Source organism: Uranotaenia lowii, unplaced genomic scaffold (genome assembly GCF_029784155.1).
Source record: "Uranotaenia lowii strain MFRU-FL unplaced genomic scaffold, ASM2978415v1 HiC_scaffold_504, whole genome shotgun sequence".
NCBI lineage: Eukaryota > Metazoa > Arthropoda > Insecta > Diptera > Culicidae > Uranotaenia > Uranotaenia lowii.
The window spans coordinates 1-26,903 of record NW_026598428.1 but is presented as its reverse complement, the minus strand read 5'-3'; the positions used below and the strand labels follow the sequence as shown (position 1 = coordinate 26,903).

At 37.7% G+C, this 26,903-nt stretch overlaps 4 protein-coding genes across 5 annotated transcripts; 3 read left to right on the top strand and 1 right to left on the bottom strand.

Moving 5' to 3' along the window:
• Positions 1–10,278: 10,278 nt before the first annotated feature.
• Positions 10,279–12,450, top strand: LOC129760199 (uncharacterized). The gene has a single exon (XM_055757799.1). It carries the CDS (start codon positions 10,279–10,281, stop codon positions 12,448–12,450), a length of 2,172 nt encoding a protein of 723 aa, XP_055613774.1.
• Positions 12,451–12,850: 400 nt separating this feature from the next.
• LOC129760202 (peroxiredoxin-6) lies at positions 12,851–13,760 on the top strand. Its single transcript, XM_055757801.1, has one exon. It carries the CDS (start codon positions 12,984–12,986, stop codon positions 13,638–13,640), a length of 657 nt encoding a protein of 218 aa, XP_055613776.1. The 5' UTR covers positions 12,851–12,983; the 3' UTR covers positions 13,641–13,760.
• Positions 13,761–13,944: 184 nt separating this feature from the next.
• Positions 13,945–18,097, bottom strand: LOC129760201 (WASH complex subunit 5). The gene is made up of 6 exons (XM_055757800.1): positions 17,856–18,097; positions 17,496–17,790; positions 16,954–17,440; positions 15,134–16,754; positions 14,253–15,077; positions 13,945–14,191 (listed from the first exon to the last, which is right to left on the bottom strand). Exons 1-6 carry the CDS (start codon positions 17,978–17,980, stop codon positions 14,038–14,040), a joined length of 3,507 nt encoding a protein of 1,168 aa, XP_055613775.1. The 5' UTR covers positions 17,981–18,097; the 3' UTR covers positions 13,945–14,037.
• A 724-nt stretch (positions 18,098–18,821) lies between these two features.
• Positions 18,822–25,929, top strand: LOC129760203 (iroquois-class homeodomain protein irx-5-like). Of its 2 annotated transcripts, XM_055757802.1 has the most exons (8): positions 18,822–19,464; positions 22,672–22,961; positions 23,027–23,352; positions 23,433–23,561; positions 23,649–23,771; positions 23,835–23,929; positions 23,993–24,382; positions 24,483–25,929. In XM_055757802.1, exons 1-8 carry the CDS (start codon positions 19,335–19,337, stop codon positions 24,596–24,598), a joined length of 1,599 nt encoding a protein of 532 aa, XP_055613777.1. In that variant the 5' UTR covers positions 18,822–19,334; the 3' UTR covers positions 24,599–25,929. The 2 variants fall into 2 exon arrangements, with proteins under 2 accessions (XP_055613777.1, XP_055613779.1); XM_055757804.1 differs by lacking the exon at positions 23,433–23,561 and having other exon boundaries at positions 18,826–19,464.
• The last annotated feature ends 974 nt before the right edge of the window (positions 25,930–26,903 follow it).

The window sequence follows — 26,903 nt, the reverse complement described above, 5'->3', positions numbered from 1 at the left end:
TAGCTTTGACACGATTCGATGTTTACATTGAAAGCGTGTGGATGTTCATTTTTTAATCCGTATTTTTTATTGAATTTGAGATTTTAAACTGGTGTTTTGTCAATAATTTTAAGAAGATCTGTGATATTTCTAGCGATAAGTTCACAAGTGAAACCAACTGTGATAATCTAGTGACCGTACTACGATGAGTGGCAAGGATGCTGCTCCTGATGGAGTAGCATCGACATCTAACCTCAATCAACCGCTTCAGAGCTCAGCACAACTGGAAACCATGGAAGACGAGGATATGGAGAGAGGTCAAGCTAGAAGAGGAAATGTCGGTACTGATTCAACGAGCGCAAAGATCTTCAAAAACTACAACTACCAGAGCGGTGACTGTCGACCATGTCGGGTAATAGTAGAAAATACTGACACGGAAAAAAGGAAAGTTGTTAACAGGTTGCAAGTTGGGATTTTGTTACATCAAAATGGTTTCGATAAATGCATAGACGATATAAGGAAGACAGGAAAAAACAAACTTACAGTGTACGTAGGAAATATTAAAGACGCCAATAGATTAGCAAATTGCCAGAATCTAAATCTGCAAGGATACAAATCATATGTTCCGAAACAATTTGTCACGGTGACAGGAGTAATTTCCGGTATACCGCTAGAACTAAAAGATGAAGAAGTGAAGAATCATATTAAGGCAAAGGTAGAAATAGATTCCGTTTTTCGAATGCATCGCATAAAAGACAAAAAGAAAGAGCCTACATTTAAAATGGGTATAGTTTTCCGTACTAACATTTTACCAACTGACATAAGCATATATTCTGTTATCCATAGGGTGCAACCGTACATCAGAAAACCAATTATCTGTTTTAAATGTTTACGTTATAACCACTTGTCCAAAAACTGTAAAGAGTCAAAAGAAAAGTGTATGAGTTGTGCCGCAGAACATTCCCCAGAAACTCCTTGTAATATTTTAAAGTGTTTGTATTGTGTAAATGCCAATCATAAGACGACTGACAAAGAATGTCCAAGATGGAAAAAAGAAAACAACATTTAGGCAATTATGGCAAAAAAAAGCATGACCTATCAGGAGGCTAAACAGTATTATGAGATTCCGACCGAAAATATGTTCGATGTCTTAAGAACTACTGATGAATACCCAACACCAGCAGAAGCATATTCCAAAGTAGCAGGTAATGGACACAATTTTCCTCAACACCTTCAACAAAAACGTAACGAGTGGAATTTCAACGAAAAAAGAAATAGACCTAGAAAAGAAAACAATGAACAACATAGATCCAATGCAGATACAGACACTGTACCTGGAGTAGCTAGTATATTAGGGTTGAATCAAAAAGAATTCGCAAAAAAAAGAAAAATGGAAGAAGAAAAAGAAGAAACTAGAGGTATAGGGTTGTTCAATAAATACAAAACAGATGAGTTGGAGAGATTTAAAAAAGAAATAGAAGATTCAATTAAAAAACAATCACAAGATGAATGGAAACAAATTATATCAACAATAAGCATGAAATTAGAGTCAATTATGAAACCCCATGGCCAAATGGGAGGTGAAATATCAGCTTGTATCATGGGTGAGCTCAACAAAATGGTAGGATCTCCGGGAGGAAAATAATTTTCACTGGCGATTTCAAGGTGTTACAAGCTAACATACAAAGTCTTTTTAGAAATAAAAATGAATTAACACACGAACTTTACACCCACAATTACGATGCAGCTATTCTCTCAGAAATCTGGGTAAAACCAGAACAGATCCCTACATTGAGATGGAACATACAAGGATATCACCGACATCTAGCACCGCGTGCCGATGGTTTTGGAGGAGTCGGTATCTTTTTAAAAGATGAATTTAAGTTTGATAATATTCAACTATCAACTTCTGATGAATTTGAAACAATTGGAATTTTTATTTCTAAAATAGATTTGGCTTTAATAGTAGTATACGTTAATCCAAGAATTTCTAACGATAATTTAGAAACAGCAGTCACAACTCTTTTCAACGAAACGACTAGATTTGGAAAAGTTTTGATAGGAGGAGACTTCAACAGTCACAATGTGATATGGGGATGTCACGAATCAAACAATAAGGGAAAAACAGTGCATGATGCCATAGTGGGTGCTAACTTATTGCTACTTAATACTGGTGCAATTACTTACCTCCCTTCTAATGCTAACCAAAGATCTAGTGCTTTAGACTTAACACTATGCTCTCCTAATCTATTTAATATAGTTGAATGGAAGGTCCTAGAAAAAAACTTTGGCGGAAGCGGACATCTCATTATTGAAACCTCCATTGACTTGAGAGTTAAACGTAAACAAAAATACTACTTTGACAAACAAAAAATATCTGAAGAAATTGCACAAATTCACCACAGCGATTTCAATAATTTACAAGACTTATCCAAACTTTCTCAAAATATAGCAAAAAGACACAAAAAAATTAGTACACTAACACCTAAATACTACTGGAGCCCGGAATTATCACAGCTATATGAACAAAAACAAAACGCTTTAAGAGAGTACAACCGATGTAGCAGCAGCGTAAATCTAATTCAATGGAAAAGATGCTCAGCTATATTCATGAAATCCAAACTAAAACATATAAAAGACAAAATGATAGAACTATCAAGATCTATAGATCCTAGGAACACACAAGAGAACTGGAAACTTGTAAGAAGACTCAAATTTCTCCCTGTAACCAACCCCAAAAACAATCCCATCATCAACAACAAAGAGATGGCTTCACAGTTTCTTGTCGACAACTTTGGACCATCAAATTATATAGAACCTCTACTTCCTGATAATAATACAAGATCTTCCATTTTAAATTACCGACACTGGAAAAATTTCCTAAGAAACAAGTCCCCTACTTCATCACCAGGTACAGATAGGATTAATTATGGTGCTTTGAAAGACTTAGATCTGCAATCTGTTACCAAAATAATAGATTTGCTTAACGGAATGTAGCGCAAAGCAACATTAGACAGCCACTTAAAGGAAATCAAAATTATACCAATCTTAAAACCGAATAAACCACCAAATGAAGTGAGTTCTAGTAGGCCAATAGCTCTTCTTCCAACTGTGGTCAAAATATTGAACGCGGCTGTTCTAGAAGATATTCAGCAAACATGTGAAAGAAACAACATCATTCCGGACCTCTCTTTTGGATTCCGTAAAGGAATGTCCACTGAACACTGTATCACCTACGCAACAAATCTAATAAAAGCAGCTCAAAGGTCTAATTTCACAATAATAGGTGTTTTCTTTGATTTCTCTAACGCTTTCAATACAGTTAACATCGAAAAACTTCATCACATAATGACACAAAACGGATTTAACAAAGATACTTGCACTTGGGTGTACAATTTCTTAAACAACAGGAAAACTTTGTTATACACCGAACAAGAAATTGTAAGTCAGACAATCTGTACTGGAGTACCACAAGGGGATGTTATGTCACCTGTTTTATTCAACATATACACAGCCTCGTTACACAATACAAACCTTGACCCAGATATTACAACTCTACAGTTTGCAGACGATTTTCTAAAAATCGTCAAAGCAAAATCATTAGAACTAGCCATAAGAAAGATGCAAACAGAAATAAATCAATTCATGGCAAAAGCTACAGAGTTAGGATTACGTCTTAATAGCACAAAAACAAAGGCGATGCTATTCAAAGATTGTGATAAACAACTCTACTTGAGAATGGGAAGAGAAGTATTAGAAACAGTAAGAAGTTATAAATACTTAGGCATAACACTTGATCAGACTCTAAGATACGGCATACACATTAAAAATTTAAAACAGAATGTATTGGACAAACAAAATATGCTAAAAATCATAAGTGGAATCAGACATGGCGGTACACCAAGAGTAATGATGCTATATTGCTGATCCACTCTTTTTTTCTATTTCTGCGATAGCTGATTTGGGCTCCCGTAGGGTACCACTGTAAAAAAAATTACAGTATTCAAGAAAAAAATGAGCATTGTTCTACATAAGGATTATTTATCGACTGAAATTAAATCGGATGAACAAGCGGAAAACATTGAAGGTTGATTTAATAAAAAGTTGTCAAACAAACATGTATACCAAATATTATTATCGGATTATCTATTGTTTATAAAACAAAAAATTGTGTTTGCCTTGAGCTTGGTCAATCAGCAATCAAAATCACGGAAAAATGAATAATAAAAAAACCTGTTTGCTATGGGGTCAATTAGCGGACAAATTCACAAAAAAAAATGAAAACCTGTAGTTGTTTAAATAAGTTTAGAGTTCGACGACACGGTAGCGATCATTCATTGAATGTTGGATTTCGTGCTATGTTTTGCAGTCGGAGTTATCCGTATAAAGTTTAACTGAAAAGCGGTGTAGAAAACCGTCAGATTTTATACTGATTTGACAGATCGCCCAAATTTCGCAGTTATGAGTGCGCAGTCCAATTTTTTGCGATGCGAATGGTATTATTTCCTATAATATATTATTCACCGCACACAACTTCTTTTTTTAACTTCTCATATACGATTTGTTACATTTTAACGACAACATAATTGAATTCGACCAGCATATAAAGTATCAAAGACGCATTTATCGCATCAAAAGTCTTCGTCATGCCAAATTCGTTAATTCTCAGGCTATGGAAAAATGTGTTTTCAATAATGTAGATTGTTTTTTGTTTTGTCTGGAATTTTAACGCCCGCAATTAATTCAATCTCAATGAATATTGTCAATTGCATGAATTTTTAGACTATTGAGAGAATCTGATTTGACAGATAACAATTCCGCACTCACTAACACCATCACATTCTTTATATAAACATCATGTGCTAAAAGTTGAAAAGGGACTATATGAAAAAAGGACCAACATCAGAGTTCAGTTACTTCAAATTATTTCTAACAAAAAATCAACTTTCATACGCACCGTTGCCGTCTTTAACAAACTGCGCAGATTGCACCTATTTAGACCCCCGTGCAAATTATTTGCGCGCAGTAAAATCTGCTCCCAGACCTATACATAGACAATAACACATATCGATATTCTTTACATCTTTGGATAAAATTGAATTAAAAACAATTGCGACTGGTGTGTCAGTAAAAATTGTCAGTGAATCCATAATTTTTTGGATAATTTTTCAGTAATTCGAAAAACGCCCGAAATGCATGATTTATTTGTTCCACTTACATTCTTATACCCGAATGTACAGAATGCAATCTGTTTTCTGTTCGTTTCTTTTCATTTGTTCGGTTCGGTAAATTTTCGTTATTAAACTCCTTGGTTCGCATTTCATAATAATTTTCGCCAAAATAATAACGATTATGCCGTTTGGAAATGAGATTCGAAAATCAGAAGCGAGCAACGGCTGATTTGAAAAACTGACACAGGTTGTCTATGTGTGCGTCAGTGCGAAAATATTTCTGCGTGGAAATTATTTGCACAGGAGTCTAAATAGGTGCAATTTCCGCAATACTAAGAATAATAATATTTCATTCCGATGACTTCATGTTTTGTCCTCTCTTGCAAAATAATGATTTGAAGATTGATTCAAGAATTTACTTCTTAACTTTTCAATGAAATTAGTGAGTAAGAGTGAATTTTTTAACTGTGTTTACTGCTCCGGCTAGCCTACCGCACGGAAGCCTACCGTCGCGCGATTAGAAATTTTCCCAGTAACCGCAATACCATAAAGCTCTATATGGGAACTTTTTAAATTATGGAGCGGTCATCTATGGAGCGACAGCAAAAAAATATTGCGATATGCTGGAGGTTACTAACAGACAATGTTTACGTATTGCTACAGGATGTACAAAAACCACCCCAGTAAACACTTTAGCAGCTTTAGCTGGCGAAGAACCACTCACACACAAAAGGATCTATTTAGCCAAAAAAAGAATAGCCTTACATATCTACCGAAATGATTCAATCGCACAACAATTACACGCATTAGACTTGTCAAACATCCAAAGTGAAATAAAATACACATTCTTAGAAAGAATCTACATAAAAAACGTACAAGAATTCCAAAAGATATACACGGAAACAAAACCAAATATAAGCCTGAAAGTTGAAATCGAGGACCAAATGATAGGTTCAAGAATTAGGAAAAAGGAAACATCACCAACCATACTAAAAATGTTGGCCCAGGAGATGATACAAAATCATTATAGTCACTGTGATAAGTGGTACACCGATGCTTCTAAAAGTTTAGACAAATGTGGCATAGGAATATATGATGCTTCAACGGACAAAAAGATCAGTATTTCCTTAGTTAACAACGTTAATATAGCAACTGCTGAACTTCTAGCGATAAGAGTTGCTTTAGAACAAATAGACATCGAAACAATAGCTGGTACTGTGATATTTACCGACTCACAGGCTGCCTGTAAAATTATCAAGAAAGACATTGTTAACAAAAAGTTTGACCAAATAACCCACGACATTTGCACCCTAGCTACGACAAAAAAAGTTAAAATACAATGGATACCCTCACATGTTGGAATTGAGGGAAATGAACATGCTGATGCACTCGCAAAACTCGGACTAGATGGACCAGTAATGTTGGAAAACAAACTGCGACTGGATGACACAAATAGACGTTTCAAACTAGAGTCACTCGAATCTACGAAAGCATGGTACAGAAACCTGGTACATAATGGTAGAAAAGGGATAAAGTTCTATGAAATACAGTCAAACTTCTCGTACAAACCTTGGTACTGGAATGTCGAGCTCAACAATATACAAATCCGCACTCTTAATCGAATACTTAGCGGCCATGACTACTCGCCTTATTATTTAGGATTAATGAAAATAAGAGACACAACACTGTGTGAACTATGTAACGCCAATTTTACCACGGAACATGCACTTCTAAAGTGCATTCAATTCAACCATGTGAGAAATCATTATGATTGGGATCGATATACAAACCTCCTCGAAATGGTTCAAAACTTCGATGAAACAAAACTGAGAGAAATTCTCAGTTTTCTGGAGAAAGCTCGTATAAAAGTTTAGAGTTTAACAACTAATCGAAAAACAAGGATTAAGGAACACCTCTAAAATCTCATCGGAAACAACAAATGCCAAAAATGTAGTGGTGATATAGAGTACTAAACTCTCTGCCAACCAGTTAGACACATACATACATAGCTTTGACACCTGACCGCTGCTGATACTCTAATGGCGTATTTTTTTTTTTTGATTCCGGATTTGGCTCTGGAACCGTCAGAATAAAAAAACGAGTTTCGGGTTTCGAGTTATTCCATACGTAGGTGTGCGTGAGAACGAGCGCAATGTTTACATGCAGCTGTCATTTTGTTCTCCCTTCTGGATTTCTTCATTCGGTTCTTCACATCCGGATTGCCTTTTTTCGTGTCCGGATTGCACTGGACAGCAGATAGTACGATTTTGCTTGGCTGAGAGGTTCAAAATCGCGGCAATAATTATTTTCCCGTTCATTATTTCAACTGTTTTGCTTTCAGCCAAAAACAGCTGTTTAATGTTTTGACAACAACGTTGAGAGTATTGGTGAACTTCTCGCAAAACTGACTTTCTTCTCAGGGCGACTCCGTCCGTTTTTCGAGCGAACCTAGGTTGCCTCTCGAGCAATAAATGAGCACGATGACAGCAGTTAGAGCGAACCTAGGTTGCCTCTAGTTTGCCTCCAGGTGAAAAAAAATACGGTATAAGGCAAGGTGTGTATATATTCAGGAGGTGTTACCAGGCTTGAAATTTTTCATTCATGTCTTATGAATGAGAAATTTTTAACGTAGTCACCATCATATTTTCCCAAAATATGTCTTCGAGCATGTCATGACTGATATATCGAATGGTCATGACAGACGAAAGATAACTAAATCACGCGAGAAGAATAACTTTCGCATGTGAGAAAAGCAGGCAGTGAATGAGTGATAGGCCATAGCTATTTAATTCAAAGACATTTTCGTATCTTTATTCTTCGAGTAGTTTTTTTTAGTATCTTGCATTTTTATTTATTTATTTATTTACTCACAATTTACATGGCCGTCAATACACAAAGGCTATTCAGGCCGAAGGTTTTCAAAAGGTTTTTTATAAACTGGATTTGTTTAAACTGTTTTCTTTGTTTAAAAGAACGATCACAGACACTTTGTTTCCCTTTATCGTACCAATAAATCCAGAGAATTAACAAAATGAATAAGTTTTTCTTCACAATTTCAAAGATAATGGATATGACTTACTTTAAAAGAATGCAACACTACTTAACCTGATCTATAGTTTATTATTGGTGGGCTTACGTTCTTCTTACAATAAACGTTAAAAATTAAGCAAATTTTTTAAGATTGATGTGGAACACAATAAAGGGTTGAAGGGCTCGTGCTATTTATTCTGCTTTATATTTTGATACATACATCTTGATCATTTTTCTGCCTGGCGCGTGAGGTAAAACAAGTCAAGTGACTATAGTCCGTTGATAACAGTATATGTTCTATAGTCATACTAACGTTAACGTTGACTCAATTAAGATTTTCTTTTAAATATCACCTTAAACGAATGGTTCGTGGCTTCTGAATTCTTGATGATTGATGTCCCAGCCATAAGGTGACAACATTAGATTGTTATAGTTATTAGGATTGCCGGCATGCAGATTCGTAGTTCCGTGGTTTTTTGAGATTCGGGTCAGATTTTTTTTTTTAACGTAACACCAAGTGCGCTAAAATGTAGAACTTTTCTTAAATATAAAATTCAACAACAAAGTACCTACAATTTAAAAAATACTCTCCTCCCTCACGGGTTTCGTTCTCCGATTGGACATCTGGAATTGAAACGAAATATTTGCAACTTTCTGAGATTTTGAATTAGTTCGCCGTTGTGCTGCGTCACCAACGATTTCCCCTTCCTAAATAATAACCGCAATGAACGGAACTCTCCGGCGATGATTCCCTACTCGAATGAACCGACTGCGACACCATCCGGAGCCCCACAATCCTCCAGGCGTATTTGCATATAAGGGTTCTGGAGGCTATTCTTCAACTATTTTTTCCAACTTCTTCAAGTGGAGATCGAGAACGAATGACCGATTGTGTGGAAAATAAACGATTGTAGAATTGCCTTGGTGATGGTTCTCATGACACGTCTACCTAAACCAGTCATGACTGATTTTTTTGTATTGGTCGCGAAAGCAGGCTTAGATGACTGATCACCATGTGGTGATATGTTCAACAGTCTACATGATTGAAAGGAATATACGTGAATGATATCTGTATTTCGAATTTCCTTCAGAAACCAAGCAATCATTTCGTGTCTGTTTTCATCGCGATAGGTTTTTAAATTGGTGACAGACGAAAAATAAAACGACTCCTTGGTCGCAAAATTTAGTTCATGACCCTGACATAATCCCATCCCTGGGTGTTACCGAATATCGAATTCTCGATTCAGCCATTTTGGCTATGTAGGCAATGCAACTATGCGGAACTCATGAAGTTTGTTTACCAACTGAACGTTCCGAAAATTCGGCAGCCCTTCGGTTTAACTTATATTTTAGATATATTGGCACCACTGCCTATTAGAAGTGAATGAGAATAAATCTAACCGTTGTGCAAGTCAAACGCGTTTTTTGTTCTACCTGTTCTAGCCGAAAAATCATTTGCTTTTCCTCTCGCTAAATTCCCTGAGCTGTGCGAAAAACATTTTGGTCCTAATCGATCCGGATAGCCTGAGGAATTTCGAATGATTTCCGGCTATCGAAAAAGTTAATCGCGACTCGCTCTTTTATCGCGAGTGAATTCGTACCGTGTACGAAAATTTTCGGCTCGACGCCATTTTGGAAAAAAAACGTTGTTTCCAAATTGTGACTGTGTGTGTGTGTGCATCGCACAAGTTCTAAGACATTCCGCCATATTGGTGAAAAGTGCTCGAAGCACAATTTTGTGAAGAGATCCGCCATCTTGGCGAAGAAAAGTCCGTGACTTTTAGTAGTGTGTGTGTGCTCGTAGCACATTAGTGAAAAAATCCGCCATCTTGGCGAAAAGTCTGACTGTTCAGTAGTGTGTGTGTGCCCGTGGCACTAGTGTTAACCGGTCCACCATCTTGGTGCCGAGTGTGAACGTGCTCAAGGCACTAGTGAAAAAAAACTGTCAGCCATTTTGGCTAAATTAAAAATCGAACTAAATTTGAAAAAAAAAGTGTTTCCCACAAGAGGAAAAAATTGAAAGTGTTTCCCACAAGAGGAAAAAATCAAATAGTGATTTACCCCCTGCGGGTGCAAAGAAAAAAAGTGCTGCAAATAAATGTCGGAATCTGAAACCCCGCGCCGTGAAATTCCTGGAGGCAAGGTTCCGAGAAATATTCTGCCGTCTATTGCGGAACAAAAAACAGCCCAGGACCTACGCGACCAGCAACGAAGAATGGCTCGAGAATTGTGCTGTCTTCTCGATCGCCGTGAATTAATTTTCGGCAAATTGTTGCGGATTGAAGATTCCCTCAAGGCTGAACCCGTGAGCATCCATTTGCTCAAGCTGCACCTGGAGACACTGAGGAAATGTGAGGAGGAATTTGACAAGGTCCACGTGGAAATCGTCGCCAACAAGCCAAGGGATGAGCGAGACGATGAAAAGGACAAATATCTGCGATTCGAGTCTCTCCACAACCAACTTTACGTTGCGCTACAAACCAACATCGATCGTCTCACACCCGCTCTCCCATCGACCAGCAGTGAAATGGCACGACCAGTTCCCCCGCAACATATCTACGTGCAAGCTGCCGCTCCACAATTACACGCTCCGTTTCCGGTCTTCGATGGCAACCCGGAGAACTGGTTCAGCTTCAAAAGCCTCTTCCAGAGCATCATGCAGCGCTACGCCAACGAGACTCCCGCCATGAAAATCCTTCATCTCCGAAACGCGTTGTTAGGCGACGCCAAGGACAAAATCGACCAAGATGTCATAAACACCAACGATTATGACTTGGCGTGGAAGATTTTAGAAAACGCCTACGAAGACCGACGACTGATTTTGGATACACACATTGACGCCATATTGGATTGTCCGAAAGTCACCAACGAACATCGAGGAAACAGTATTACAAAGCTGGTCGAAACATGCACCAAACACGTTGATGCTCTTCGTGGTCATGGTTTCCCAGTAGAAGGGTTAGCTGAGCTTCTCATCGTCAATGTGCTGTACAAGAAACTCGACAAAGAAACCAAAGAGCAGTGGGAAACGAAACTTCTGAGAAACGAGCTACCTGAATTTCAAGAATTCATCGACTTCCTGCGGGAGAGAGGACGAGTTCTACTGCGCACAAGTCGCTCCGAGCAGCCAGCAAGGCAGCAGTCAACATTTCCTGCTAGACGCCCAACATACGGTTTGAAACCAGCTGCAAGATCATTCTTCCAGATGGCGAAGCAGTCGTGTTCCTGCTGCAAGGAAGATCACTCCATCTACCGGTGCCCCAAATTCCAACAAATGAATTTGCCGGACAGGAAGGCTGTCGTCTCAAGGGCCAGTCTTTGTTTCAACTGCTTGCGAGCACTTCATCAAGTCAGTGAGTGTCCGTCCGAGCAAGGGTGCAAGGTGGAAGGATGCAATCGAAAGCACCACAGTTTCTTGCATCCCACCAACCCAACCAGTAGCGCAAAGATGGAAGCTGATGGTGCTGCTGAAACGCCAACAACATCGAAGTACACCACTGCAACAATGTGTGCTCACTTGGGAGCAGCCACTAAGCAGGTGCTACTATCGACAGCGCAAGTGCTAATTGTCGGGAAGAATGGCTCCACTGTTAAGTGTCGAGCGCTTCTTGACTCCGGATCCGACAGTCACATCATCAGTGAGAGTTTGGCCTCCAAGCTTATGATCAACATGCGACCAGTTGAACTTCCGGTTAGTGGACTCAACGACACTCAGACCCGTGTGAATTATACTCTCTCGACACGCATCAAATCATGTGCCAATGACTTTTCCACCTCTGAGCTGGAATTTTTGGTTGTGCCATCTGTGTCTGCCAACCTACCCCTATGCGAAGTAGATACACGAACATTAGAAATTCCGACCGGTCTTACATTGGCAGATCCAGCTTTCTATGTCCCTGATCCGGTTGACATGATCATTGGTAACGAAATCTTCTTCGACTTGGTACGAGATGGTAGATTGAAAATGAACAACAGCAGCCTCACCCTAGCAGAAACAGAATTGGGCTGGGTGATGTCAGGTTCTGTTCAGCCTAGGAAACCCAAACCTCTTCCACGTGTGTGTCAATTCAACCATAAACAGGCCGAACTTTATGCTACTTTGAAATCACCGTGGAAAGTTTCATCGCGACTTGCCGATTCTTGTGAAAAAACAGAGCCTGCTTATAACGTTGGTTGGAAAGCAGTGGCGACTTGGAAGCATCGTGACTTTTCATCCAGGCGAAGACAACATCAACGGTGCTGCTCAAATAGCCGTACTTCCTTCGGTTGATCTCGATATCGAGACTCAACGGGGGGTGAATGAACGTTCCGAAAATTGGGCAGCCCTTCGGTTTAACTTATATTTTAGATATATTGGCACCACTGCCTATTAGAAGTGAATGAGAATAAATCTAACCGTTGTGCAAGTCAAACGCGTTTTTTGTTCTACCTGTTCTAGCCGAAAAATCATTTGCTTTTCCTCTCGCTAAATTCCCTGAGCTGTGCGAAAAACACCAACAAACCACCGAAAAGCTGAGCAAAAAATAAACAAACTCATTGAGAGCCCCGCTCACTTCTCGCCTATACTGTGAAAGTCGGAGAACCTGTGTATCAAAAGACCTTGGTATAGGTAAGTTAATTTACGTTTCGTGTTATGTGACGACACCCTTCGAGTTTTCATTCTGTTATAACTCTTTTCACAATATTATTCTCGATACCGTTAAAAAAATTAAAAGAAATTAATCACAAGTCTGATAGCAGGCAGCGGCATATTCGGATCAGAATACTGGAATTACATTGAAATTAATATTCCATCGAGTGAAAATGGTTCTTCAGCTAGGTGATCCGTTCCCTAACTTTTCTGCTGACACCACCGTTGGCAAGATTGATTTCCACGAATGGATTGGAGACTCGTGGGCCATCCTTTTCTCGCACCCAGCCGATTTCACCCCCGTTTGCACAACTGAGTTATCAACAGTTGCCCGGCTGGTTCCGGAATTTTCCAAGCGAAATGTAAAACCGATAGCGTTATCTTGCGATTCAGTCCAATCGCACACTAAATGGATAGATGACATCAAGGCCTACGGAAATTTGAGTGAATTCCACTATCCTATTATCGACGATGAGAAGCGCGAATTGGCAGTCAAACTAAATATGCTCGATAAAGATGAAATAGGTTCGGCGGGTTTGCCCCTAACTTGCCGGGCAGTTTTCGTCATTGATCCGAGCAAGAAACTGCGTTTATCTATTCTGTATCCAGCAACAACGGGTCGCAACTTTACCGAAATCTTGAGAACCATTGACTCGATGCAGCTGACCGATCTTAAGAAGGTAGCTACCCCAGCGGATTGGGTACAGGGCCAGGAATGTATGGTCCAACCTTCGGTAAAGGACGATGATTTGGCATCCCTATTTCCGGGTGGAGTAACAAATGTCGAACTGCCTTCGGGTAAAAAGTATCTTCGCAAAACCACACCTTAAAGCTCGCCTGGTGTCAGGTTGGATTCCCTATCACATGTTACTTAACTGCTTAAGCTGTGAATTTTAGCCATTTATGGTGAAGGTATTTACATCATTTAATAAAGTCTGTTTGGCATTTTACATTGAATGTTATTTATAATTGAATACGATTTGTGAAAAAAACATTCCTGTGATGTCCATACCGACCATTGGAATGACTTCCTACGGCTGATCAAATATGGCTGATCAACTTAAAACAAATTAAATTCATGATAATCTGAAAAAGCACAATATCTCAAATAAAGTTTTCATATATGAAAGTAGGTAAGTTGTTTAAAACTTTTATTTAAAACATAGATCATGCAATATAACTTCGTTTCAATTATCAACTGCTTAGACAACGCCAAACCTGACCATGTCAAGACCTTCCGCTGGACAAGAATTCGTACTGATTCAGTATCGGATCGGGAATGTACTGTTCGAGTTGTTGGCGCGATATCTCGGCGACTCGCGTAAACGTTTCCAGGAAACGCATTGCCATCATGGCTTCAATGCAAATTTCTTGCTTGGCTCTGCAAAACAAAATAAATTTGAGAAAAATGTTGAAGTTCACAAATTTGTTTGTTAACTTACTTTAAATTAACGTCGATCAAAGATATAGCGTATTGACATAGATACTGGATGAATAAATCCAATTCACCCGTTTGAAACTGTCGTAAGATTGTCAGAAGCCCAATGATAGCAGGAAACCCGTCGATGGCATCGTTTTTCTTTTTCGCAATCAAGCTGTCTACATTCTTCATATACTGTAGTCTAGGAAGATGGGCTATAACAAACAGGAACGATAATAGAGCTAGAAAACGTGGACTCTTTGTGTTGATGTATTTTTTTCGAAAAGGATTCTGCAATCCGGCATATTCGAGGTATCGATTTAGTTCGAAAATTATATCAGCACTCGGTAGAGGTTTGCTGGCATCCATCGAGTGACGGGCGACATCCATCAATATGGCATCGTTCAGAGCTCGCAGTGAAGATTCTAATTTGGTGGACTTTAGTTTGCAACTGCAATTCAACTCGAAAGCAATGTGTACCCTTAGGATTTGTTTTTGGCCTATTTTTAGAATCCAGTCCAAAAGGGTAGGCCAAATTTTTGTGAACGTTGTTACAAGACTGGCATAGCTTTTGATAGGATTCTCCTGGAAGTCTAATTTTTGTAGTTCCGTCTCAACATTGCCTAATGCATCCGACCACGTTGGCTCGTGTTGTAGTTTACGTTGTATTGTAAAAAGATAGTTTTCCAACTCTGCCGTCACCATGAATGAATATAATTTGTCGATGCCAACCAATGCCGGAGGGCCGAAGGTATCGTTTATCCGGCTGGTAAATTTATTTGTAATGATACTCTTGTGAGTTTTCGGTTCATACCAGGTATTGCAAATTTCGATGTAGATGGTTGTTCTAAAATTAAATATAGATATTAAAATAATGTTTCCACATCAACATATTAATCTTACTTGGGATCGGTAATTCGTAAAATTTCCCTTGCCAATCTACCGATAAAAGTCACCGATGACATATCTACAGGTTCATAATTCGGAATGGGAATTGTGGCGCTCTGAAATTCCGATTCCCAATCCATAACTTTGTTCCGGATAAAAGGATTGTACTCTCGTTGCACATTATAGTTGATTATTCGTTGCATTTCTTCATTCCAAATTCTCAAACAATGTATGTTGAGATAGTCCTGAACGTACTCAAAAGATCGTTTGTACCCATCAATGATTTTGTGTAACGTAGCTAACTTAATGTCCAGTTCGGATTCCTTTGTCTTAGGATTAAACGTCAGGTTGCTGTGAAATGCATCAGATACATTTTTGACTAATTCCTTGCGAATGCCATCTTCCAGTAGCTGTTTGGGGTCAAGTTCAACGACTCCAACCAAAGTAGTCTTCATAGCGAGAATTCCTTCGGTAAACGTTGACACAGAATACGTGAGTTTAGCAATCTCAAAACGTTCTTCTAACTGAGCATATTCCTTCATTTTTTCTTTTTCCAATCGCATGGGAATTTGCTTGATGACATTTGTTTGCATATCTATTATTTTTGCCAAAATTATGAACATCGTTTCTGGAATGATCTGTACAACCTTTCTCACAAAATTGGCTAGTTCGTTGCTGTAATACTTGGATACGTCAATCAGGTCTTCGCTTTCGGCTTGGTTCAAGCGCAATAACGGAATCTCCAGTGCGGAAGCCAGCTTTAGAAAGGTCGAACGCAGTTTGATAACTAAATTCGGTTGCTTTTTTATGTTTTCCTGCATCATTGGTGTGTAGCTATCGATCAACTTCCATGCATAACTGAAATCTCCTATCAACTGAAGATTTATCAGATCATCCTCCTTGATACTTATAGTATAAAACATCTGATGAAGATATTGCCGTGTTTCTACCATATTCTGTTTTACTTGCATATTTTTATTCAAGTCATGGAAATCCTGCACTTCCTCTAACGCTTGAATCAACTGGATTATAGTGCGACCGGACATGCTCAAGTTGGAACCTTCATTGCTTAGCTTGTCTATTTCGCTTCGTATATTACGGAACCATTTGCTTAAGCTTTCGTTTATCTTCATCTTACCAAACGGTCGTTCACCAGAATAAGCATCCGCCAAATCCTGAATTCGTTCACATGCTTCTTTCTTGAAATGATCCCATCGCTGTAAACGCTCGTCTAGCAATGTTTTTAAAATATCTCTTATCTTGACTTCGAGCTGAGCCGTATTCAGCAATAGTTCAAAGAATTCAATCCCTTTGAAATCGATTTCACTTTCGATAAGTTCCTTCACCTGGAGACATTTTTTCGTCGAAGCCACACTCCCCATATCAATCATCGGTTGTCCTGTGTGCAACATAACCCATCGAACAGTAATGTTGCACTCTCTTATCAATGCCGTTACCTTTGGAATGTTGTCAAGAAGCTTCTGTTCTGTTAGATTACCCTCCTTCAGGATGTTTCTAGTTTTAGTAAGTAATGTGTCCATCGAGCGTTTCTGTTTGCTACAAATTTCCTTCAAGTTTCCACTGTCGAAAGTGTTTAGCAATGCAGTTTTTGCAGCCTTGAACGGATCCCAAGCATCTGAAATATGATTTGTTTTTAGAATGGAATAGAACAAGTAATATTTGGTATTTTTTAAGCTGAAAAAACATTAAGTTGAAAGAAAGATTGGAAACATGATCTCAACTTGTAGAAATTGTATTCCCATTTTTACCTAATACAATGTCCTTACTGCCTACGTTTAAAACACACATATAAAACAAGGCGGCGTTGTACTTACTCAGAAGGTTAACCGTAATGCCCATGTAGAATGAAACTATCCAGTTGTCCGAAAAGAATTTGTCAACAATCTCACGCATTCTCGCCGCCTGGTTGTGCAAGGTGTTGGTCGAAAAGAACAGACACACATAAAGCATTCCGGCTTGGTTAGCCAAAGCTGTTGAGCGATGCTCAGGAAGAGGATACACCGAAATTTGATTGTACACATCATCCGAGCGCAAGCGTCCGATAACCATCTCAACATAATGCTGATTAACAGGTATTCGGCAGAAGTACTCTTCTGGATAATTGCTTATTTTCCTAGCACTATTTCCATCGTTGAATCCCGTGGAACGCAGCAATTTGCAAACTTCATCGATACTACTGTCCCCATCGGTTTTAAGCGCACTGTACCTATGGTAGGCCACCAACAAACGTTCCCGTACCAGACCTGGGATCTGGAGATCGACGACCATCAACATAACACCGTAAAGATACAAAGCTTCGCACTGAAAATAGTATGAATGTTTAAAAAAACTTTTTTTTTCCTTTTTAAGGCATTACCATCAACTGTTTGCCTTCTTCATCTTGAAAGACTTTTTCAGTAGATTGCTGGATAAACATCCCGGAATTCAACTCTTCGATAAAGGTATTCAAATCTTTGATGTATTTGTGAATACTTTCAAAAACAATATAAAATCGATTCAATATGACCAGATAATTTTCACGAATTTCCTCATCAAAAGCTTGTAACTTTTCGTCTGCCTCAATTTTCTGATCCTGAACATCAGATATTTGAAAATAGCTGAAATCCATAAGGATTTCACCGTATTTTTGTTGTTCATCTTTTGTTTTCAAACTGCGGATGAAATTTTTGATTGATTACATGGGAATTTGTACTAAACTTGAAATAAAAACATTTACCAAAATACTTCCGGTATAAACTCCTTCAGTCGCAACAGCTCACAGATGATTGTATTTCCTTCGGCCACTATTTGCAAAATAGTTTGCCCGCAGACGTTATTCTCAGCTAGAAATTCGGCTGCCATAACGCCAAATTATTATAATTATTCAAGAGTCAAATTTTACAACACTTATAACGCGAAGAGACGAAAATGTAAACAAACCGGATGCACCCATATAAATGGGTGGTGTTGCATTACGATCCACCCTATTTACATCTGTGATAAGAACTTGAGCTTTTACAAACATGGCAACAGAGCATTACACTGAGGAAAATCAAAAGGATTATTTTTCTATAGGTAAAAGCTTTGGCATTTTCAAATAAAATTAAATACTAAATTGATGAATTTTATTTGCTTTAATAATATGAGAGGAGAAAATAAAACTTAAGATTTCGAGTTAAAAAATAATGTTATACCTTCCTGAAAATGTGAAAGGAAATCGTGTCAAACTAACAGGGCCATTGAAAATTCGACCGTCTCGGTCTCCGTCTGTCTAACATTTCTACTCTTTTGGAAATCGACTTGAGTTAAATAAAATTGAATATTTTTATCCTGAGTTTATGGAATAAATAAATCTAAAGAAATCGTTTTGAGGATAATTCAAAGAACAAAAATTTGTATTAGAATTCTTTCACTATGTTTTTTATTCTGAAACAACTATTTTACACTTTTTACAATAATTTTTGTTTTACTTTTTCTAAAATATAGTTTTACTTTAATGAAAAATATCTCACACTTGTTAGGATATGCATCACCGTGGTCTGTGTAAAAAGCTTGTAAAGTGGAAAAAGCCCAAGGCAAGAAAGCTCGTGCGAAGCTTTTCTGCCTTCAACACAAACATACCGCCATTTTGTTCCGAAGGTGCAACTTCGGTATAAACGAACGACCGCCGTACATCAGTAATTTTTTGCCGCGGACGCTGTGAACGGCTCTGTCATTCTGACATTTCGCGTTGCATTGTGTGGAAGGCTTTTGTTATTTCTCTTGCTAGATTCGTCACATTTTTGACAGCTCGCTGGCTTTTCTGAAGCTGTAAGTTGAAATTTTCTCAACCAATTTTCGTTAGTTCAAGTAGTAGAAAATTTGTTGAAAACAGTATCAAAGTAGGCAAGTGCCAACGGGAGTTAAGGGAGATTCAATTTGGTACCGAAGCAAGGGAATAACCAGCGAATCATTGCGTTGTTAAGTGTAGTGAAAAGTGGACTCGGGATTCTGCTGTCGAAGAAGGCGCAGCGGTTTGAATTGTGTGAGGAGAAAACTCAAGCAAACATTTCAGTGGCCGCGCTCGTTATTTTTCTAGGCAAAAAAGCTACTGTCAAGCGATTATTCCCGGAACAAGTCCGGATATTTTTGTTCCCGGTGCCCTAGAAAAGCCGTCAAGATTGAGGAAATAGAGGAAATCGTGGAGACCGAGGAGGTCATCCTCTCTCCAGATGAAATGCAACATGAAGAATACGAAATTACTTCAATACCGATCGAGACTCATCAAACCATCAAAAGGACGGACATTCGCGATTTGTCTCGGGAGGCAAATTTCCAAGCCAAATTACTTCAGCAAGAAAATGAAGGTAAGGATGCCTAAATTGTAACTATTTTGATTCTACTGTTCCTGTTTCGTTCGTAAACAAAAATCTATCAAAATCTATTGCATAATTTGTCAGATATTTCAAGTTTTGTTGCGTCTTTTCTTGTTTTATTGCACGTCAAATGTCAAGTTTTGTGCTGTATCTAGCAATATTATTTACGATGCAGAAATTTGAGATCTTCCCTTGCATTGTCTTTAAATTCTGTATTATTGATAGTTTTCAGTCTGCTAGTGGCTTGCGAAAGCAATCGTAGTGAAAAAACTGGTAAATTTGCTAATATTTTCAATAAACAGCTACATTTTTCTTGTGACATTTGTTTTCAACATGGCGGCAGATGAAAATGTTACGATTCTGCTGATGAAATTTTGTTCCAAGACCTATCTTACTGTAAACTTTATTTTAAGAAGGTCTTATTATAAACTACTTGTGCATTTATATGACCATAACTGTGAATTAAAATGTATGACAAAATTAGTTATTTCACGAAATTTTGACTTCTAAATATTTTGTTCATGTAAAGTAATCATGAAGATAAATTACTGGATTGGTGTTAGTGAATCTTTGCTCCTTTAACAAACACCAATGAACCGAATTGACGTTTGGGTTACAGTGCTGGCAGCTCTTTTGTTTGGTTCATTTATACAATTTTATTTAAAGATTTCTAGAGTTTGTTTTGATTAAGTCGTATGAGCCACCCGATGTGTTTCGAGAAAATCGCAGTTGAAATTTTGTAACTTATTTTTAATTCTGGTTTTTTAAATACTGCTCAGTATTGTCTGAAAATTTGGTATGCGACGCGAAAATAGATTTGATAGAGCCTAGAGTATTAACTGCAGGCATAAACTTAGGTTTCCGAGTGAACATGCACTGACGACCTTTGGCTTAACATGTTCGGCGCAAACGTCGTTTTGCATATTGCTAAATTTTATCTTAAAACTTCATTTCATAAGTCTTAAACTTAGCTAATTCTTTCAAATTGTTTCAAATGCTAGAGTTTCAACAAGACATTACTCTTCTACTTTATAGGAAAACTTCATTTGGTAATGAGCCAAGTGTAGTGATGAAAATTGGTTATTAATACTTATACTGTTGTGTCTCGTTTGCCTATTCAGTTTTTTTTAATTCAAAACCAAATACTATTACGAGTCTTTTGAAACCAAATAATTTCCTAATCTTTCATTGGAATAATAGAAAAATGATCTAAGAACTTTCCGGAAAATTTGCTGGTTTTTTTCAACCGGTGAAAATAATCTGGTGAAATTTTACGTATTGTCCGAAATAATTAGATACAATTAGCACGACATCAAGCACGTCAATAAAGAGTATAAAAATGAGGACTTACGTTTCAATCCCTTGACCGATGTCCCGGTCCCACTAAAGGTCCCACGGGTGATATGTGCTCTATGGAATCTTCTTTTTCTGCAAAATGCACTCCTCTTACCACTTTAGCCGCCGGGGGACTGTTAATTACTTCCTGTGGCTTTTATTTGAAGCTGTTTTGTTTTATTGGCATCTGTGATGAAAAAATAATAAAATCAGAGATTAAATTTTGTCCACTCATATTTAATTTCGCATTTTTATCTTACCTCTCTAGAAACTCAAGAAGTTTATCCTACAGGATAGCGTAAACTACTCTCATAAACAGTTTCCGATTGAATATATTAACTTTTAAACACTTGCTTCAGCATTTTTTGAAAAAATGCATAAGGTCGCAAGAACCAACTTGCCGGACTGTTATTTTGCGACCTTTGTTTTGCACGATAATTCAGTGCAGTGCAAATAGTCGCAAAAACCAAATTGCACTCGAAAATGAGAAAGTCATTATGCGTCTTAAATTCAAACAGTTTTGTAAAAGTTATTTATTGACAAAATGAAACCGAGTTTTTACCAAACGTAAAATACATTTTTATTATTCGTTTGCAGTCAATAACCCAATTTTGTGTATATTGGTTCATACGACCTAATCAAAACAAACTCTAGATTTTTCTGCAATTAAGCAAAATAAAAAAAAACCTTTTCAACCTATGATTTCAACACAGTTACATATTGAATATCATTATGTTCTACATTTAACGAAAGCACCCCGATTACTTGTAAAGTGAAATGCAAAGAACGCGGAGTGACAGATTTGAATCTTACGTTGTACACCAACAAATAACACCATCTAGGAAAAGTATTCTAATTTATGGCACGTCTCACTGGAACCATCTCCCACTACAAACCAGATCGGCGAAATGTATGGCAGTCTTCAAGAGAAAGCTCAGACAGTGAATTTTTTTCTCTCAAAACGACGAAATTTCGGAATATTGTATTATTTAGTAATCTCTCCAAACTAATTGTGCTTCTTGGACCTACCGTAAATAGAAAATTGTAAATTTAAATTCACGTTCAGGTGTAAATTTGCTACTTTGTAACCGATCAAACGTTCATATTCTTACAGTGCTAGCTGACACAGTTAGCAAGCGATAAAATGTTTATGATAGAAGCTCTATGGGATGAATAAACGCAAAAGTCTCAAAATCAAAATAAAACAACAAAACATATAGAAGCTCTACAAAATTGGATAATATTTTAAAAGCATTGAACTTCTGAGGAAAAATCATATCTGGCAACCTTTTCAACTGCACTGATGATTTTGACTTTTCTCTTCCAACTTTTCGTTCCTTTTGACATGTGAATTCTGACAGAGTATTTGTGCAAACGTACTGTTTTGATTCCATTTTAAGCAAGTCGATCTTGCACTCACACAAGCTCAGTTTTTGCGGCGGCTTGTCAAAATTCGGCTGTTTGGAAAAAAAGCTCTCAAATCGTTCGGAAAGTTTGCGTAACGCGAACATTAAAGCTTGAAAGCTTCAAAAGTTTATTTGACAGATGCTGTCAAACGAGAGTTTTGTTTCAATAAAAATGCTGTTGTTCCTTTCACACGTGGGAGTTACCATAAATAACGTATTGCAATCAATGATACGAATATAAAATATTTCATAAGAAATATGTAAGAAAAGAACACCATACATTGCAGTTATTCAACGATTTTGGAAGTTTATCAAAATTTGCTCATTAAAATTTCTATTCCGATGTACTATTTTATTTCCAACCATAATTATTTCCCTAATTTTCAAATATTTTAGAACCAACTTATTTGGAACCTTTTCTGAATTTGACATTTTTTTTCAATCATTTGTTTGGCAGCCCAAGAGCTTAATTTTCAACCTGCATCCAGCGCCGAAGACACAGAAGGTTCGGACCAAGAACACGCGATTGGTGAGCACAACTTCAGTACCGAGCACGAAGGCGATCACACTGAACTAGAAGGAATAAGTCCAAATAATTCGGCAGCCATACGAAAACGACGGGGTAACTTGCCCAAGCACTCTGTTAAAATTTTAAAGCGCTGGCTATACGAACACCGATACAACGCCTATCCCAGTGACGCTGAAAAAGTGACTCTCTCGCAAGAAGCCAACCTTACAGTACTGCAGGTTTGTTTCCCATATTAAACGTTTTATTCCATTTGATATTTCTAATATTGTAACATACTGGTTAGGTCTGCAACTGGTTCATCAATGCAAGGCGAAGGATTCTACCAGAGATGATTCGACGAGAAGGCCACGATCCGATGCATTATACAATTTCTCGGAGAGGTAAAAAGCTCAACAGTCAGCTGATAAATATGCCGAATCCTATCACAATGAGTCCGGCATCGGAGGTTATTGTCGGCGCCACGGAAGAAATAATTGAAGAAGAAGAAGTTATTGAGGAAGGTGTACCTACCCTTATGGCCTCCCACATTGGTCAGCAATACGTACAAACTCCGGCAGGACTGGTGAAGGTCGAGGAGGATGTTGATTTCGAAGATCATATTATTTATCGGTAAGTTGAAGTAGTTATTATTTTATTGTTTCGTTTTAGTTCGCCTAACAACTAACTACAATATTTATGCACGCTCGAAGCTACTCCTATAACATTCATTCCTATCGCGCCCAACAACCTGTTTTCAATCACATTCCCAAGCGACCAAGAAAAATCCCGAAACGCAAGAAACTTCAAGAACTAATCAAGCTTAATAAGAAATTTGAAAGGTTTAATTATGTTTATTGGAATTAAATATCCGAAAATCGAATGGAACCCAAAATGCTATTTACTGATCGAGGTTTTCTACTATTCAGGTCTGACGAAAGCAATATAGAATATGAGTATCCCGATGAAGACGATGAGCTTCAAACTGAACATGCTGATTGGGACGGTATGATACGGTATGCTCACGATAGAGTTGATGAAATTCCAGAAGAGTAAGTCCATGATTCAATATGCAAAGAACTGTTGCATTACAATGTTTTTTTTTTATTTCATAGAATAACCGAAGAAGAGGTCATTGCATCGGATAGCCCTGAGTACTTTACGGCAACAAATATTGCTCATCTTCCACAGACTATTAGTACTGTCCCTGGTAAATTCTATCAAGTTGTAATGTTATTTCATTAATTTCTAAATAATTTATTTCCCCTTTTAGACAGAACCACGGTAGCGCAAACAGCCCAAATAGTTACAGCCAGTCCTATTCCTATTGGCCTTTCTCGGGTTCACGTAGTGTCCGGTATAGCGAGTAAACAACAAACTGTTACTAGTGTAGCGAACCCAGTTGTAACGGCAATAAAGCAGGGTAGCACAACTATTGTGGCAACGCCGATGCAGATTGGTAAAGCGACGGTGAAGAAGATAATCACCACCAGTACCCCAAGCACGCCAGTTGTGGAGATGTCGACGGCCAAAGCGATAACACCAACGATAGTAACCGCCACTTTGAACAACACCAATACGCTGAACAACAACAACAATAGTAGCAGCAACAATAACACCCAGAACAATTCACAGCACACGACAACGGCCGTTAAAGTCAAAGGTAACCAATTTTCGTTACCTCTTTATTAATGAGAATTACAATCTCACCATAGTGGTGTCTTATCCCGAGTAATTTGAAAAAATCTTCTCCCTTTTTCCAGGTGTCATCCGAGATGATAAAGATCAGTTTAAATGCCTCTACCTACTGGTAGAAACAGCAGTCGCGGTTCGTCAGCGGGAAAAAGAGCAAGATGATGTACACGTTCTCGGTAACTAATAGCACCAAACATGTTGGATAAGCATAGTTTCTTCCTGGCCCCGACTTAGTTTCCCTGTGTCCTTTCATCTCATCTGCCATTTTTCGTCAGCATGCGCCGATACGTCGCAGTTACGAGGTAAACACAAACAACATCATTTTATAAGTCATTGTAGTAGCAGATAAATTTGTTATTTTTCTATGGAACAAAGTAGAAGGCGCGAAACAGTCTAAAACGTGAGAATTTTTCTCTATATACTTCTGACAGATTTAAGCTAGGTGATAATAAAGAGATAAAAAAAGAGCATGATATTCATCATGCTTACACAAACACAATTCAATAAACACAACACAATATTGTATATACCTACATAAACTATATACATTAAATCTAATCTTAGGGCGTATATTTAATGCGAAAAGATCATGAAAAAGTAGAAAGAACTACTATTAAAGATTAACTATTACTATTAGCGTGTAAGGGCAGTAAAGAGAACACAGAAAGAGAGGGCGGACGCGATTTTCCTCTGACTTTAACTATTCTTTTAACGGCAAATTTGAGAACCTTCGTTTACTTTGTTCCATTTTATTCAAGATCGTTTAAAGCTTTTAACAATATTTGAACTTCTCTCTACAAATAGAAATCAGAAGATAGAATTTTTGTGTGTCCTATCAACTCAAATGAATCCGTTTTGAAAACTGGAATAAAACACCTGGACAAAATAATCTATTCCTTGAAAATCCACTCGAGAAGCAGCAAGCGTTCCTTTCCTGTGTTTGAATGAAACGAAGTAAGCAATCGGATGGAAATTTTAAAAGAAGAAAAAATCGGTGTGATAGCTGAAAATGTTAATCAGTTTTGTGGGTTTTGGTTGGATATTTCATTCTGATTTTGATTTACTGGACCTGGTATTTGTTTTTTTTTTCATCCGTACAATCGTAAAATAGTCATAATAACGCAATTTCGGAGAACAACTCAAGCAAACAGTAGTCGAACCTGTATTAGGCGTATTCCTGTCGATTTTATTCAGAATTTTACTATCAGCAATAGTTTACTCGCGTGTTTTGCTAACGCATTTTTTATTCATTTTATTTCATTTACACCTCTACCGATTTCCATTTCAATCACATCGACATCTATGTTCGTCTCTGGTCTTAATTAATTTGAGCAATTTCGATTATTATTTATCTGTCTTGTTCATTCGAAACAAAAAGTGAACGCGGCAGTTTAGAATTTCGGTACAGTTAGAAAAGAATCGAACTCTCATTATTAAGTACGTTTTATAAATAAATGTAAAAAATATATTATAGAAATAATCAAAAATGAGAAAATAAAATCTATTACATATAAATTTTGTATTTTTATAAATCTATTTTAAAGAAACCTTCGAAATGCAAAGAAATACTTGTAGCATAGCATAGCATAGCAAAGGGTGACTACACACATCTTGCATTGGCTGATACACATGGTACAACTAATAATCTGCCGCTCATAGCAAGTCCGTCCCATTTGCGTTTTTGTTGCAATGAGAAAAACGCCATTGAAAAATCGTAAAAAGTCCAACGGTAATTCGGCATTTGTATGCGTTTTAAATAAAGTAATCAAAAGAATCTGTCACCGCTACGGCTAATGAAAGATTTTCGCTTGATAAGGATTATTTTTTTGTTTTGATTCTGTTGAAAATCATTTGCTGGGCCCTTATGGCTGTGGGACCGACTTGCGATGATTTATGCCATATGGGACCGACTTGCGATCATTCGTTCAATGGGACAAAATTACTTGAGGTTTTTTTCAATGTTCATCAGAACAAAGTACTGAAAACCAAATTTTCTCTTCAAACTACAGAGAAAACCAAAATGTTTCCAGCGATACACTGAAAAATGATGAAAACGCAAATGGGACGGACTTGCTATGAGCGGCAGTAATGTAAACCAGCAGAAGATGTCAAAATGAGAATCTGGATTAAATTCTCAATTCAAATGTTGATTTTGAATATTAGTGTGGTACCATAGTGCACATCGCGACAAGTCTATGTAATCATGGTAGGGAAAATCTGAAACAGTAAAATAACTCTTTAGGTGCAGAGAACTCATACGACCCATAAAGCTGTTTCAGATAGGAACGGGAAGGGTGCAATTGAGGGAATCCTACATGGCAAATAGGATTGATGAATGATATAATGAAATGAAACAATCTCACCAAATTCCTCGTCAAGAGTGTTGAATCTTCTACGATTTTCCAATCGAAGCGATCCAATTTCCCCCATAGCTCGGGGGACAAAATATTCATAAGGCAATTTGTAAAAGCTTGTTGTCAAATAAGTTT

Bases quoted from the DNA above. Each gene is read 5' to 3' on its own strand.
- LOC129760199 (XM_055757799.1), top strand. From the start codon at position 10,279: ATGTCGGAATCTGAAACCCCGCGCCGTGAAATTCCTGGAGGCAAGGTT.
- LOC129760201 (XM_055757800.1), bottom strand. From the start codon at position 17,980: ATGGCAGCCGAATTTCTAGCTGAGAATAACGTCTGCGGGCAAACTATT. The intron at 17,441-17,495 runs GTAATGCCTTAA...TACTATTTTCAG, and splicing joins AAGAAGGCAAACAGTTGATG to TGCGAAGCTTTGTATCTTTA. The intron at 16,755-16,953 runs GTAAGTACAACG...ATCATATTTCAG, and splicing joins CATTACGGTTAACCTTCTGA to ATGCTTGGGATCCGTTCAAG.
- LOC129760203 (XM_055757802.1), top strand. From the start codon at position 19,335: ATGCAACATGAAGAATACGAAATTACTTCAATACCGATCGAGACTCAT. The intron at 22,962-23,026 runs GTTTGTTTCCCA...CATACTGGTTAG, and splicing joins CCAACCTTACAGTACTGCAG to GTCTGCAACTGGTTCATCAA. The intron at 23,562-23,648 runs GTTTAATTATGT...TCTACTATTCAG, and splicing joins CTTAATAAGAAATTTGAAAG to GTCTGACGAAAGCAATATAG.
- LOC129760202 (XM_055757801.1), top strand. From the start codon at position 12,984: ATGGTTCTTCAGCTAGGTGATCCGTTCCCTAACTTTTCTGCTGACACC.